Source organism: Emys orbicularis, chromosome 24 (assembly GCF_028017835.1).
Source record: "Emys orbicularis isolate rEmyOrb1 chromosome 24, rEmyOrb1.hap1, whole genome shotgun sequence".
NCBI classification, from domain to species: domain Eukaryota; kingdom Metazoa; phylum Chordata; order Testudines; family Emydidae; genus Emys; species Emys orbicularis.
The window spans coordinates 9,285,510-9,299,048 of NC_088706.1; the positions used below are offsets into that span (position 1 = coordinate 9,285,510).

Sequence of the window (13,539 nt, forward strand, 5' to 3'; positions counted from 1 at the left end):
ATTGACTGTCCTCCAAACTGGAATCTTCAGCCTATCTAAACAGATTTATTTATGATTCTTTTACATTTGTTTTGCCATGATTTTATCTTCATAAACTATCCTTGGATAACCAGATCCCTATTGCTCCTTGGGGAGGTGGTCAGTGAAGTCGCTAGCTTCTGAAATGAGAGAGAAGATGGGGGCAGAGGAAGCCTCAATAGAAAATATGTGGAGAGTTCCCCTGGATTTGGTGAATTCCTAAAAAGCCCTTCTGGGCTATGAGGAAGGTGGACTTTTTGTTAAATACTTAGGTCAAGGGAAACACTAAATTTAATTTCACTAAATGGGCCCTTTGACTCTGTATAAGAATCATGATTCACGTGGGCACCAGGCTTCTGCCCTCTCATGCTTCATGTAGGCACCAGTCCTGTGTTCTGTCTAGAGTGCAGGCAGGATGAGAGGAAGCTTGTTATGTTAAAAATGGTAGGCATTCACCCTGGGGTGCAGGATTTTATCAACAGGCCAGTGAGGGGTTCACCAGGTGAAGCTTTTTTACTGAGCTGTCATGATTTTGTTTTTCAGAAGTCAATTTGTTGCCGCTTTGGGTCTCTGATTCTCTGTAACTGAAGGAAAACAGCAAACCCTACAACATACTTTCATTTCCCTCTGAATTTGCCAGCAGGTCCTAGGAGACCCTGGTTATGAATATTCTGCTGTTTGATCTGTCACTTTCTCGGCATGCGTGGTGACAGCCACGCTGTTTCCCAGCAGTTTGGTATGGCAATCTGGGTACCAAATGAGAGGAGGAGAGACTCAAAGATGCTTGATTAGATCCCAGAGTCCCTTAACTCCATAGCTGTAGATTTTTTCATCTGTCATTTCAACTTGACAAGTGTACGGCCTTCATGTTGCCATTTAGTCATGGTCCATGCTTTTGGTGACCTTGTCACTCTAACTCCTTCTGTGGGTCTAAAGCAGGGATGAATTCCACTGAGAGAGCAGAGAAGGAAGCCTGTTATAAAGATTCCTTGGGCTGCTTGAATGGGGTTTTTTGCAGCATTTCACTTGTAGCATGTCTCGATGGGTAGGGAATGTAAAGGGGAGTTGGGGCTGTTGTGCTGTGAAGATTGGGACTTCACATCAAGGTTTCTGTAGTCCAACCAGCACCAAATATGTCCATCCAGCACCATTTTTTGAAGACGAAAGACATTTATTGTTTATAAAAGTGATTCATCTAATGCATGCTGGCCAAGCTGCACAGCAAATGAAATCCTGTACCTATTAAATCCAGGCAAAAGGGTAGCAATGGTTAAACTTTTGTGCCACTGACAGGAACTGGGGCAGCGTTTTCTGAGCAAATTTTTTTTCCTTGTGCAGATCTTTTAAAATCCAGTCCAGAACTGGCCCAAGGCATGCCATCTTGTCTAAAGGTATTAGCATTTAGGGGCTTACATAAAGGGAACAAGATTTCATACCTCTCCTTAATGCTATCATTTGGGTGTAGACTTGCTCATTTTATAGCATTGCAACTAAAAGGCCTAGACATGTTTTAATTTGAAAGTACAGATTTTTGGAAAGCAAATTGAACTTTGTAATGAGGTACTAAATCTCAGGATTCTGTGTAGCTTTAATTTAAATGTGATTAGTTCTGCTTTGGACTATTTTACCACACTTTGTTTATGTGCAGACTATTTTTATTTTATTTTCTATCCTATTTATAATTTGAAGATGCATCATAAATATTGAGAGCTACCATCTATGTTGCATACAGGTGTTGCATGCACTCTCTACAGTCTCTGGTGAACTGTCAGTGTTCCAGCTTTAGTGACATAGCTTATTAGGCAGTGCTACTTATCCCATCCTAACCCTCCAGCAAGGAGAATTGGGAGAGGCAGAGTAGACATGGGTAGGGTTGTTGATTTGCGCATGCCTGTTGATCTGTGTTTTCTGCAGCAGTCACAGAAATCCATTACAGACATTCAGGGAATTGATTAAATTGTCACAAACAGCTGTACAGAGAGGGGTTTCTTGAAACACGGCTCATCAAGATGTCCGGTATCTCCACATGCGAGGCACAGCTGAAGGGAATGTCACTGTCACCAGAGTGTATAACAGTAAATAAGGGGCAGGAGAGGGGAGGGCAGCCACAAGGCTTCAGTGCATGATGTGTGGCCTGGACTGATTGTGAGGAAGGTTTAATGTCTTAAGATGTAATGTCAGTTCCTTGTATCCAAATGGTGGCTCTTCTGTTCTTGGAGTTGTGAGGAGGCTGATCAGCATCCCTCATCTGAGTTCATGCTTACCTGAGATCTGAAACAAGTGTTATTTCCTCTCCATTCTGAATGTGTCCTCATCTTCTGCACCCCCTTCTCTGAACATCCTGCAAAAAGAGTTGGTCTCCTTTATTCATAGCTAGATTATTAGCAGAAGAGGCCTGGCTCCTTAATGTAGTCACCATTTTTATACTTGAATGCATCATAAAGGGGAATAGCTATAGAGTAGAATCAGTGCTCCTGCAGTACAAGTCATTCAGGGGGCACCAATTACTCTTTTGTCCTCGTCTCTTACCATTTTATACAATGGTTGAAACACAATAGGTCCCCAGAGTTCTCAGTACTTGAGAGAACCTTTCAAACCCCCTTTAATTGCTCCCCTCCCCCATTTGTTCCTAATTTTTCCATTAGAAACTAACTGCACAGCTAAACTCCCTTTCAGAGAGCTTTCTGTCCCTATTTGCAAATTGGCCGAAGAAGGATAAATGGGGTTGGAGAGGGAGGGAGAGAGAGAGAGAGTGTGTGTGTGTGTGTCTGTCTCTCACTCACCTTCAAAAATTCTAGCATTTGTAGCCACATTTAGATACTTAGCAATATTTGCAAAAATGGAGTGATGGGTAAGAAGGTGCGGAGGTGGGGCAAAATATTTAGAATTGGGTGAATTATCTAAACAGGAAAACTGAAGAATACGTGCTTTCTTTGTTCTGTTTCAACTGCAAAAACAGCTCATGCAGAAGACTGGCTTTAAATGCACCTCTACAACCCCCAGTTTGCAGTTGCATTGAGAGTACTTGCTGGTTGAAGCAGGATTACGCTGCTGTGGCAGAGGGAAGGGGGTGAGGGGGAGAATTGTTTGGCCATTGTGGGACCATGAATATGACACAGTTGCTGTGGCTGAGGAAATATCATTGCACAGGCTGGAAGAGGCCCCAGAGGAGAGGCACTGTGTGTAAATTATTCATGCTCGCTAGTGTGAAAACAATAAAATAAAATTAAAATTGAAATATAAACATACATCATGTTATATTTGTGCAGAAGGCAGGGAGCTTGGCTGCTGCAGACTTGTGGCATTGTAGGGGATTGCGGTGGTTAAGCCAGGGAGACCGCAGCCTGGAGTGTCACTTCCCAGAATAACAATTGGACCTGAAATAGCCGAGTGTGTGAATTCCTGGCAATCTTTGTACATTGAGCCTTTGGGGCTTGCAGCCCCTGCCTTGTGGGAGTTAGTGTTACCTGTTTTGGCTTTCATGGTTGCATTCAGGATACTTAGCCTCATCTGGCTGGATATTTGCCCTGTATTCCCTGAAGGGAGATGACCTTAGTGTGCTGAACACATGCTGGTACCAAGGCAGATGCAGGAAAGGGGATGTTCCTTGTCTATACAGCTTTTTGTCTGGATTAGCCCTTTGCAAAGGGGAAAGGGGCCAATCTCTAGGACTAACTGGTGATCTGCTCTGCAGGGTGCGGCTTCAAGTTCCCCCTCATAGGAGCACACAGGTGCCTTTTTTAATTACTTAAGGGAAAGTAGTTGAAAAGCCGCTCGATACAAATCCCTTAAGCCACTATTGATGGAGACACTGGGGAAAGCTTCTGTCCAGCCCGGAATCTGAAGCATGGGGCACCATCTGTGTTCTGGCAGCTCCTTGGCCAAATTACATTCCAAGCCTTTCTTTCCTGCACTGTTTTTCATTAAATGAATTGAGTTTGCTGGAAATTGTCTGGCCATAAATATTCCCTCCCGCTCAGTACAGTCAGGTTATTACTGCTCACCAAGTCAGTGCTTCGTTGCAGAGCAGAAGGTGACCAGCACTCCTTATGAAATGAAAAACAATAATGGGGGGGGGGGAATCCTCTGGCTGAGGAACTGGGGCAGCAGGGAGCTCTGCAGAGAACCTTTCTTCTCTCTACTGCTTCACATTCAGGGCCATAAATATTTTAATGCTGTTAGTAACAAATGAGAGAAGAAAGGGGAGGAGCACAGCCATACACTGTCTAATTTAGTGCATTTCTGCTGAGAAAGTGATAGAAATGTAAGCGGATGGCTTGGAAAGGGTATGTGTGGGTGTGAAACAGCTTTAAAAATATAGTCCTGGAAAATGGCTCTAATTACATCATCCTCTGACTACAAAGCAGAATGGAAATCCAGCGTGATAAGTTGGTTTTTGTGAAGCTCTGCATTCCCCTGATCTGCTAGCAATTTATAGAGAGGCATATATGCTCTGGTGCTTCAGTGCTGGGGGCAGAAAACGCTCTCTGTAAGGGGTATGGATAGTCTCATACATGACTCATATAGTTTGGCATGGTGAAAATATGTCCACCTAAAATACATTTGTGTCTAGTCTCTTGCACAGCTGTATACAGTAATAAATGTGTATTTATAGTTCCACAGGTCAATTTTAATGCTGTTTTGGTAGCCCCAAAAATGGTATAAATTGTTTCCTGATCTAGAGATGCTTCCTCTAAATGTCAAACAGTTATTGCTGTTTAGCCTTTTCCTTACTTCCCATCTGCTCAGCTCTTTTCCCCTCTGCATCCCCTGCAATTACATGTACCACTCTCTTCTGAAGCTGCAGTAGCACAGATCATTTTTCAGTGCTGTAGACCTCCAGTCTTTAGTCACCAGAGGCTGTGTGTGGACACAGCCAAGCCTCTGTCTCTGATGTTCAGTTCTAACAGTTTAACTGTTACCATCCCACTCCTGGGAATCTAATAATTATCGTGACAACTGTTTAGGAGTAATAAATCACTTTTTAAGCATCTGTTGAAAATCATTTCCTTAACATGTGGATAAATGTATTCTCTTGGTTGAAGTGTAATCAAACTCAGACAAAATTAATAGCAGTCAGGTTTTCCCTGCAGGCTGTTGGTTGACCACTCTACTTGATACACATCTGTATTTTTATTCTAGTCGTTTTTGTGTGGGCACAGCTGTTTCAATGACCCAATTGCCAAGCAGGCCTCTTGGTTACTAGCTGCATCCAGAGGGGTCAGCGCATGCCCCGTCCCTGCCCCCCTCCAACTCCTGCCAACTAGTCAGTTAACTTTTGGTAGATGGGGACAGCTGGACAATGCTGCTCCTCACATCCAAGCTGTGCTCCTCTGCCGGCAGTGAACAGGCCTTGATTCTGGATGCTACCACTTGCTGTCCACAGTCCTTTCCAAACCAGACCTCTTGATTTAGGAATGTAAGATTTAACAGGTACGGTGTGGCACCAGATTGGGCTTTTGTTCCTTTGAGGCCTTTTTTCACTTAGGAAATGTTGTCCCGAGGGGTTATTTGTATTAGTTACGTGCTCACAGGCGATTGGATAATGGGGATCTAGAATCTTTCATCTCCGAGCTTTCAGGTCAAACCCTGCCCGGGTCTGTAGTAGCCAAAGTTTCTTACCATCTGACTGATGGCCTCAATCAATTTCAGTAGACCAGCATCCCATTACCTTAGTTGCCACTAATTGGCAAATTTGTCAGCAGCCTTAGAGGACAGGAAAAGGATTAATTGGGGGCTGAGGTCTCAAATGCCCTCTTCAAGTTTCACCGGATCAAGGATGAGGGATACTGGCAGGGCTGCATGGGGAGCTGGCACAGTCTCTGCCTTTGCCTTATCTGTTCTAAGGGCTGATGGAGTAATTCATTCTCCACGGTTTTCACCAAATATTCTCACATCTATACACCCCTGATATCAGCTGTGGGAGTTACAAAGTAGATATGCAAAGTATTAACCTGCTTTGGGAGGGGGAAAGTCTGGAGGGGTTGGGAGGGGGAAATTCCTCGGAGCTGGGCACACTGGCGGAGGCACTGGACTGATCACGGTGTCTGGAATTCTTTTGCAGTGCACTTGCCGCAAAGACATGGTGAAGATTTCCATGGATGTTTTTGTGAGGGTTCTACAGCCGGAACGTTATGACTTATGGAAACAAGGGAAAGATGGTGCTGTTCTGGACCACATGAAACCCACAGCTCTGACCAGCCCAGAGCTGGATGCCTGGAATGAGACAAAGCCTGAGCTGAAAGCTAAGCTGCTCCGCAGGTAAGGAGGGGATGGCATCCACTAGACGCTCCTAGTTGTAGTGACTAGAGTATTTGGGGCTTCTCTGTCTGTCTGAGGGATAGCTACCAACCCCTGCCTGAAGAGTGCCTGAGGAGCTGCTGTGCAGTCTTGGCGGTACAGGCTCTGGTGCTGGGGTTAAAATTTCGATTTCCCATCTCTAACAAGAAAAGTTCATATGGGGTTCAAAATTCCTAGGGCTCATGGGTTCCCATTTATCTAGGCATTTGTACTGCATTAATCACTGTGATATAAGAGCCCTAAAGCAGCTGGCTTGTGTGTAGGGCAAGTGTTGTCAAAAAGGTCCTGCTTGGGACATGTGGCTCAGTGAATTGATATTTCCAGGGAGGAATTTATAGGCAAGTGAGAAGAAGGGTTTACACTCCTCTAACAGTCCAGAGTCCAGTATCTTGTCCTCCAGTGGTAGCCAGTACTGGCATCTCTTAGACAAAGCCATATTAAACCCATAATTCACCTGGTCCACTCTGCAGTGGTGCATATAGCCCATCTCAGTGATCAGTACAGTATGAATACGAACATAGACCGACATGGGGAGAAATTGCTTCCTGACTTTTGCAGGCAACTTAAGCTCTGAATAATGAGATTTGATTACCTTATTTTAGCTTCTTTAAACTTGAGAGCAATTGTATTCTAGTGTGTACATCTGGGGCTCAGGAGTCAGTACTCCTGGGTTCTGTTTCTAGCTCACTGTGACATTTTGGGCAAGTTACGTAACTCTGGGCTTGGTTTTACACATGTGAAATGGTGTAATACTACTTTGCTTTCCAGGGTTAGGCTTAATGTTTGTGAAGGACCTTAGCTGAAGGACACTAGAGAAATTCAGAGACCTATTAGTATTAGTATTGGCACATATAGATAGGCTTGGAAGGATTCGACTTTTATTGGTGAATGTTGGTAACCCTCGATTTCACCGTGCACACACAAACCAACAAAAAATATTTCCACTGATGATTATCAAAATCTACAGATAGCCACGTTCTTCTTACTTTGCCTTAAGTTTGATTTAAGGATATTTACTTTATATATTTTGACATATTATGTCGGCAATTTTTGTGTTAATGGTTATAAAGCTTTAACTTTTTGAACCTCAATGCTTATGATCATTAAATAGTTTCCTGAACCCACCAATATCTCTCACAACTGAACATTTAAATTGATAAAATAGAAAAAATGCTTAAAAATGAACATTGATATTATCTGTCAAAATTATTTAAAAAAAAATTCTGCCTGGTGTGTATATATAAAAATCCTTTCTCCAATACAGCCCTGATTCTTAGTTTTGCTTAGTCTTTTCCCTTTGGACAGATGCCCACATCTCCACTGGCCCTCTTATAGTTTCATCAGAAGGGTCAAAGATTGAGCTGGTTGTGGGAACTGAGCTGCTCTTCTTAGTCCAAGAGTCCAACCCTCTCTGTAAGGGTTGAAGCTCATTGGCAGTGTCGTGTGATGAAATACACCTCTACCCCGATATAACGCAACCCGATATAACACGAATTCGGATATAACGCGGTAAAGCAGTGCTCCGGGGGGGCGGGGCTGCGCACTCTGGTGGATCAAAGCAAGTTCGCTATAATGCAGTTTCACCTATAATGCGGTAAGATTTTTTGGCTCCTGAGGACAGCGTTATATCGGGGTAGAGGTGTATGTGCTGTATCTGTCCATGCAGTACCTACTTTGCGGATGGAGGATTTCAGTCAATCTGACACTTTTTAACCAAAACTAAATTAATGCAATGCAAAAGTGTCTTCCCTAGCATATGGAGTAATTTTTAGCAATAAGAGACTGTCTTTGCCATCTGAGACCCTTCTGGTGACACAGAAATATTGTCCTGGATTTCACTCTCCCAGTTGATGAAACTGCCAATATAAAATTGTCGTTTTAAAATTAGTACCCAGAATTTAAACCTTGTAAATACTGATCTAGAACTATTCTATGTCTTTTGGTTGCATAACTCCTTTACAGTTTTTAAATATTATGGCAACAAATATTCTTTGTAAATATAAACTTGTGTGGCCCTCATCCTGAAAAACAAGATTCCATACAGTAAGTATGATATCTCCATCTACCAGGGAGCAGGAGGAAAAAAGACTGTCAGCAACACAAAGTATATCTAGGTAGGCTCCTTCACATTTTCCTCAGTCTTTTTCCCCCCCCTCTCTTCTGGAAGCATGGAGTCCTCTGCCTTTTGCTGCTTTTATGTCTAGTTTGGTTTCTGTATTTATCAAAAGAAAGTAGTAGAGGAAGTGGAGAGAGGAAAATGACCTTTACAGAATTTATGGAGAACTGGTTTGAGACTGCATTCCCTATGAATGTTGCAGGCTCCCAGTCCACAGGTGGATGACTCCCACTCTTCCCCCCTCCCTGCCTGCCCCCCCTCAGGGCACAGTCTGGTCTCTTCTGTGGGATATGGTTAAAATGAATGAGTTGCTGAACCTCTGATACAGCCTGAGCAGCCAGTGGACAGCTCTGGAAGGCTTAGATGCCTCCAGAGCCTCAGGGTGCAGTTCTGGACTCAAACCTCTCCTCCAAGCAAGCCATTACTGGATCTTGGGTCCTGATTTCTCAGGGCATGTCTACACATGGAGTTAATCAGGAACAACTCCATGTGTAGACAAGTCCTTAGCTGTCCCTCCCAGGGACTAAGGGCCCGGAGGAGCCATGACTCCTCTTATTTTCTTTGGGTAATTCTAAGTTTTTTTTCTCAGACAAGGGTGTAACCTTCAGGCTTCCCTTTTATTTATCCAGTGGGAAAGTACTATGTTCAGGGAATCCAAGCCCTCTTTATTGAGTGGAGGCATCACCCCTATTCTTTCAGGCAACTGAGTTCCATATCTCTGTGTTGCCCCTCAGTCCTTGCTTTCACTTTTCCCTCTGTATTTTCCTGCTCTCTGCTGCTCGGTCACATATATCTGTGGGCTTGCTGGTGAGCTCTCAAGGGGCCTGCTTGCTACTGTGCTTCTCTTTTAGCTGCCATGTTTGTGTGGTTGCCTTTTATTGCAGCACCCTGGAGACTTCCCAGGGGTCCTCGATTCCTTTCCTACTGCCCTTTCACTTCTTGCTAACTACCTTTAAGGGCTTGTCTTCACTACCGGGATAAGTCGACCTAAGTTATGCTATTCCAGCTACGTGAATAATGTAGCTGGAGTCGACGTAGCTTAGTTCGACTTACCCTGGTGTCTTCACTGCGCTGCATTGATGGGAGATGCTCTCTGGTTGACTTTGCTCACTCTTCGCGGAGAGCTGGAGTACTGGGGTCGACCGGAGAGCGCTCTGCAGTCGATTTAGCGGGTCTTGACCAGACCTGCTAAATTGATCTCCCGGTAGTCAAGACCAGCCTTAAGTCTATAGTTTGTCCTTTTTATCTTTTTTTTTCTTTCCTCTCCACCCCCCCACCCTCACCCCCAGTCGCCAAAAAAGAGGCAAGTGAACTTTCAGCTCTAGCTGTGGCTTTCATCAGCAACAGAAGACTCGCCAATTCCCTTAATGGTGGTGGTTACATTTGTAGAAAGTGTGCCTAGTTAGCAAAGAGCTAGTCTCTGTTTCTGACCTCCAGTTCAGCAACCCTGTCCCTTCTCATGCTTCACTCAGTGCTGACTCTAGTCCTTGTTGGCTGGCTTTATCCCCCAGGTTTTTTGTTGAGGTCCTGGTAGTGCTCCTTTTCCAGAAAGGGATTAATTTACCCTTACGTGGATCGCTTCCTCATCAGGGCATTTTCTGCCCATGAGCTTTGAGGAGTTGTTTTTTTTCCCCAGCTTACACTTTTTATGAATGGAGAAGTTCAGTTCATAACAATAAATAGTATGGTACAAGTCTGCTGTCAGAAATCGAGCATGAGGTGTGCTTCTAGTGGAACTCTGCAATGTAAGGTTCCACAGGGGCAAAAGCCAATATTCAAAGTGCCATCAAGTTGAGCGTAAGACCTTGCTTCACTTGGCCAGTTAAGGCTCTCAAATTTATCTAGCTTTGACTTTCAATGGGAGGTAGGTGCCAAATCCGCTTAGGCCTTTAAAAAAAAATTCTGCTAGGTATCTGCATCTAACCACCTAAAATATAAATTATCCCTAGTTTCCAGAACTTTTATGTAGATTTAGTTCCTTGCCTCAGCAACTCCTGCATATGGGGCTTCATATTGTAGTTGGGATGAAGTATATTGTGACATTATATGTAGCCTAGAAGCTGCCTTAATCTTGTCTGCTTCTACTGGCAAAACAAGAGTTTAATACCTTCTAAAAGAATCATTACTTGATTACAAGACTTAATATGGCCTCCCTTTTGTCTGTTCATGAACATATTTCTAGAGCCACTGCTACCACTTGGGTGGAGGCATCTGATGTGGTTGACTTGATTTATGGAAGGCTGTGATTCTGCAGCTGTGTAATTCACCCTTTGGCAGAGTACTGTACTCCAGAATCTAAGATTTCATTTAAAAAAAGTTTCTATCTCTCATGGTTGTAAAAATAACCTTAAAAATGTGAGCTGAATGCAAACCAATGCGGTGATGTCTGCATGAGTCTACAGACGCCCCCTTGCAGAGCTATTGTTTCAGGCTAAGCTGATCTGTTCATCTCAATTGGGTGTTAACTCTGAAACCTAAAGTTATGGTCACTTACATTTCATTTTCAGCTAATCATAGTGATTATTTTAGCATAAACATCAGCTAATGTGTTTACTTCACAATCCCAATCCCAAACTTCACTTTCACACTCCTTCTGAAGCCAAAATAAGTAACACTTGGGTTCCTATACTGATTGCACTATATTTTTTCCTATTTAATTTAATAAAAACCCTCTGTCCTTAATGTAAATAAAGTAAGTGCAGAATTTTCAGTTTTCTGCAAAATCTAGGAGACCTTGCCTCAGAATTTAGGTCCAACTTGCTGGTGAGTATACAGGGCCATTGTTTTAGGTAGAGTCACCATATGGTGCTGTGACCACCATCACTCCTCAGCGGTTAGATCTTTCCTTACTTTATAAGGCTGATTTTGGTTGTCACATAAAGCCTAAGTTTTGTTCTCTCTGCTTATCACTTCTGTTTGCTGTATGGAATCTTGTTTTGTAGGGTGGGAGAAGAGTGGGCATGCTACAAGGGAAAAATTACATACCAGTAATTGTTGTTTGTAGTGCCCCCTTTTCTCCCATCTTCACTTCCTCCCATCACTTATACTCCGTTGCTCTTTTACACACATGTATATGTCTCCTAATTCTGTATGTTTTTAGGGTGCTTTTTAAATGATTTGAGAGAAAAGGAGTGGAACGTGGCTGTATAAATCTCCTGTGCTTTAGAGTCTTTTTGACTTAGCTTCCTAGCAGGTGGCGCTCTAATGTTTTGCTCTACTGGGATCTTGTTTTGTAGGATGGGAGATGAAGAAGAGGACAACAAACAAAATTACCGGTATGTAATTTCCCTTTTCCCTTCCCTATTTGCCTGAGGTCCCCATTATGTAAAAGGAAGAACATTACTTTATAGCAGTGATAGAAGGAATACTGAACTCTTCAATAACGGACTGCTGGACAAAACAGAACCCAATCCCAAGGCTCCGATACTATGGGTATGAGCCACAACATAAATACATAGAGCAAGAGAATGGGTCTGACCGCTTTAGGGATGTTTGAACCACACCTTCTTGTTCTGCCCCATACTTTCTTTGGTGGGAGATTAGCTGGTAATTAGCCATTTGTTCCACTTCTCCATTCTCTAACCCTGGTGATAGGCATTTATGCTATGCTCATATAATCAAATTCTAGCCTCAACGAGACAGTATTATCTCCATGTTTGCTTCTCTGGAAGAGAAATAGCATGGCCTGAATTCCAAACATACATTCAACAGTAGGAAGTTAGGAGTATCCCTGGGTTTTTAAATCCTTTTCCTAGTGTGGGAGCAGCTTCTCATTTCACTCTATCAAATCCCTTAATAATTTTGAATATCCCTGTCAGGTCATTTAATGCCGACATGTCTGACTGAACTGAACTCATTGTGATACTGGATTTTAGATGGTTGTCAGTGTCAACTGTATTTGCCACACTGGATTTATATTCAGGATTCAGTTTAAAATAGCTTTCAACAACCTGTGCAAGAAAGCAATCCTGCACTACCCTCTAGGACCTTGATTACCTTTCTTTTGGTTTTGCCTGCTTTGCTCGTCACTTGAATAGATGAGTAATTGGAATGCTGTAATTAAGGCTGCTTTATTGGAGAAGCTTTTCCTGTTCTATTTTCTGACTCTGCCCTGTAGCTGTAGCATAGAGCCACATCCCAGAATCCCTTGAATGACTTTCTCTGTCCTTTTGTCAAACCACCTCTGCTGCATCATTCATGTTTACATCATTTCTCTCTGCAAACTAATTGCCATCTACTGCCATTAATCTGCCCTCACAAGTAACCCTATTTTATTTTCCCTCTTTGGTAAACAGTCTCCTGTTTTTATTAAATCTGAAGATGTTTTCCTGGGTTGGCTAGGTCTCTGTTGTTTCAGTAATACCAGTCTTAATCTTGAACACCTGTAGCTGTAAAATCAGCAGTTGAGTCATGTCTGATCCCAGTGGCATGGAGGATATTCAGGTACTGTCTCTGAGGCCTCCTTTGTTTTACCTTCGCTTGATTTCCTAATGGTGTGCAGCTCCTTCTGTCAGGAGAGAGGCTTTCCGGGAGCTCTGTTTGTCCCATTCTAGTTCTGGTCCGTCATTCTTGAATGTGCCGCTGATATACTGAATAAACCTAGGCTAGTGAAGATGCTGCCCTGACATGGTATTTGCATAATGGTTAATTGATTGTGGCTAAAGCTAATTGGTCAACAGAGTGGGTCGCCAATAAACAGCAGCTGCATTCCAAAAAGTTTAATTGGATTAGAAGGTTTTATAAATGGGCTGCCAATAGGAGAAGCAAATAGGAACTGGAAGGAGAATGGTTTCTCCCTTGGTCATGCTTTTTTAAGAGGAAAAAACTTTATAAAGAGGAAATTGAATTACGATAGAGGTTTCATGTGCCCAGATAGAAGCCAAAAGAGCCAGTGTGTGTGTTCTCTTCCGCACGCTCTCCTGCTTTCCTTCTCCTACCCTTTCCATTCCCCACAATGCTTGCTCTGCAATATGCAGACTAGTTCTGTCCCCTCATCTAGTATTGTGCAATGCTAGAGCATTTCCGGAGATGGCTCCACTTCATCTGAAATTTATTTAAATTGATAACACCAGCAGAATATTAATCACAACAGACCTATAACTTTT

At 43.0% G+C, this 13,539-nt stretch overlaps 1 protein-coding gene across 3 annotated transcripts in view; it reads left to right on the forward strand.

The window, feature by feature from the left end:
* KDM4B (lysine demethylase 4B) overlaps positions 1-13,539 on the forward strand; it is a 164,292-nt gene that overhangs the window by 107,676 nt on the left and 43,077 nt on the right. For all 3 annotated transcript variants that reach the window (XM_065422293.1, XM_065422294.1, XM_065422295.1), the window contains exons 9-10: positions 6,083-6,279; positions 11,671-11,709. In XM_065422293.1, the coding sequence (XP_065278365.1) occupies positions 6,083-6,279; positions 11,671-11,709 (236 nt within the window). The remainder of the gene's footprint in view (positions 1-6,082; positions 6,280-11,670; positions 11,710-13,539) is intronic.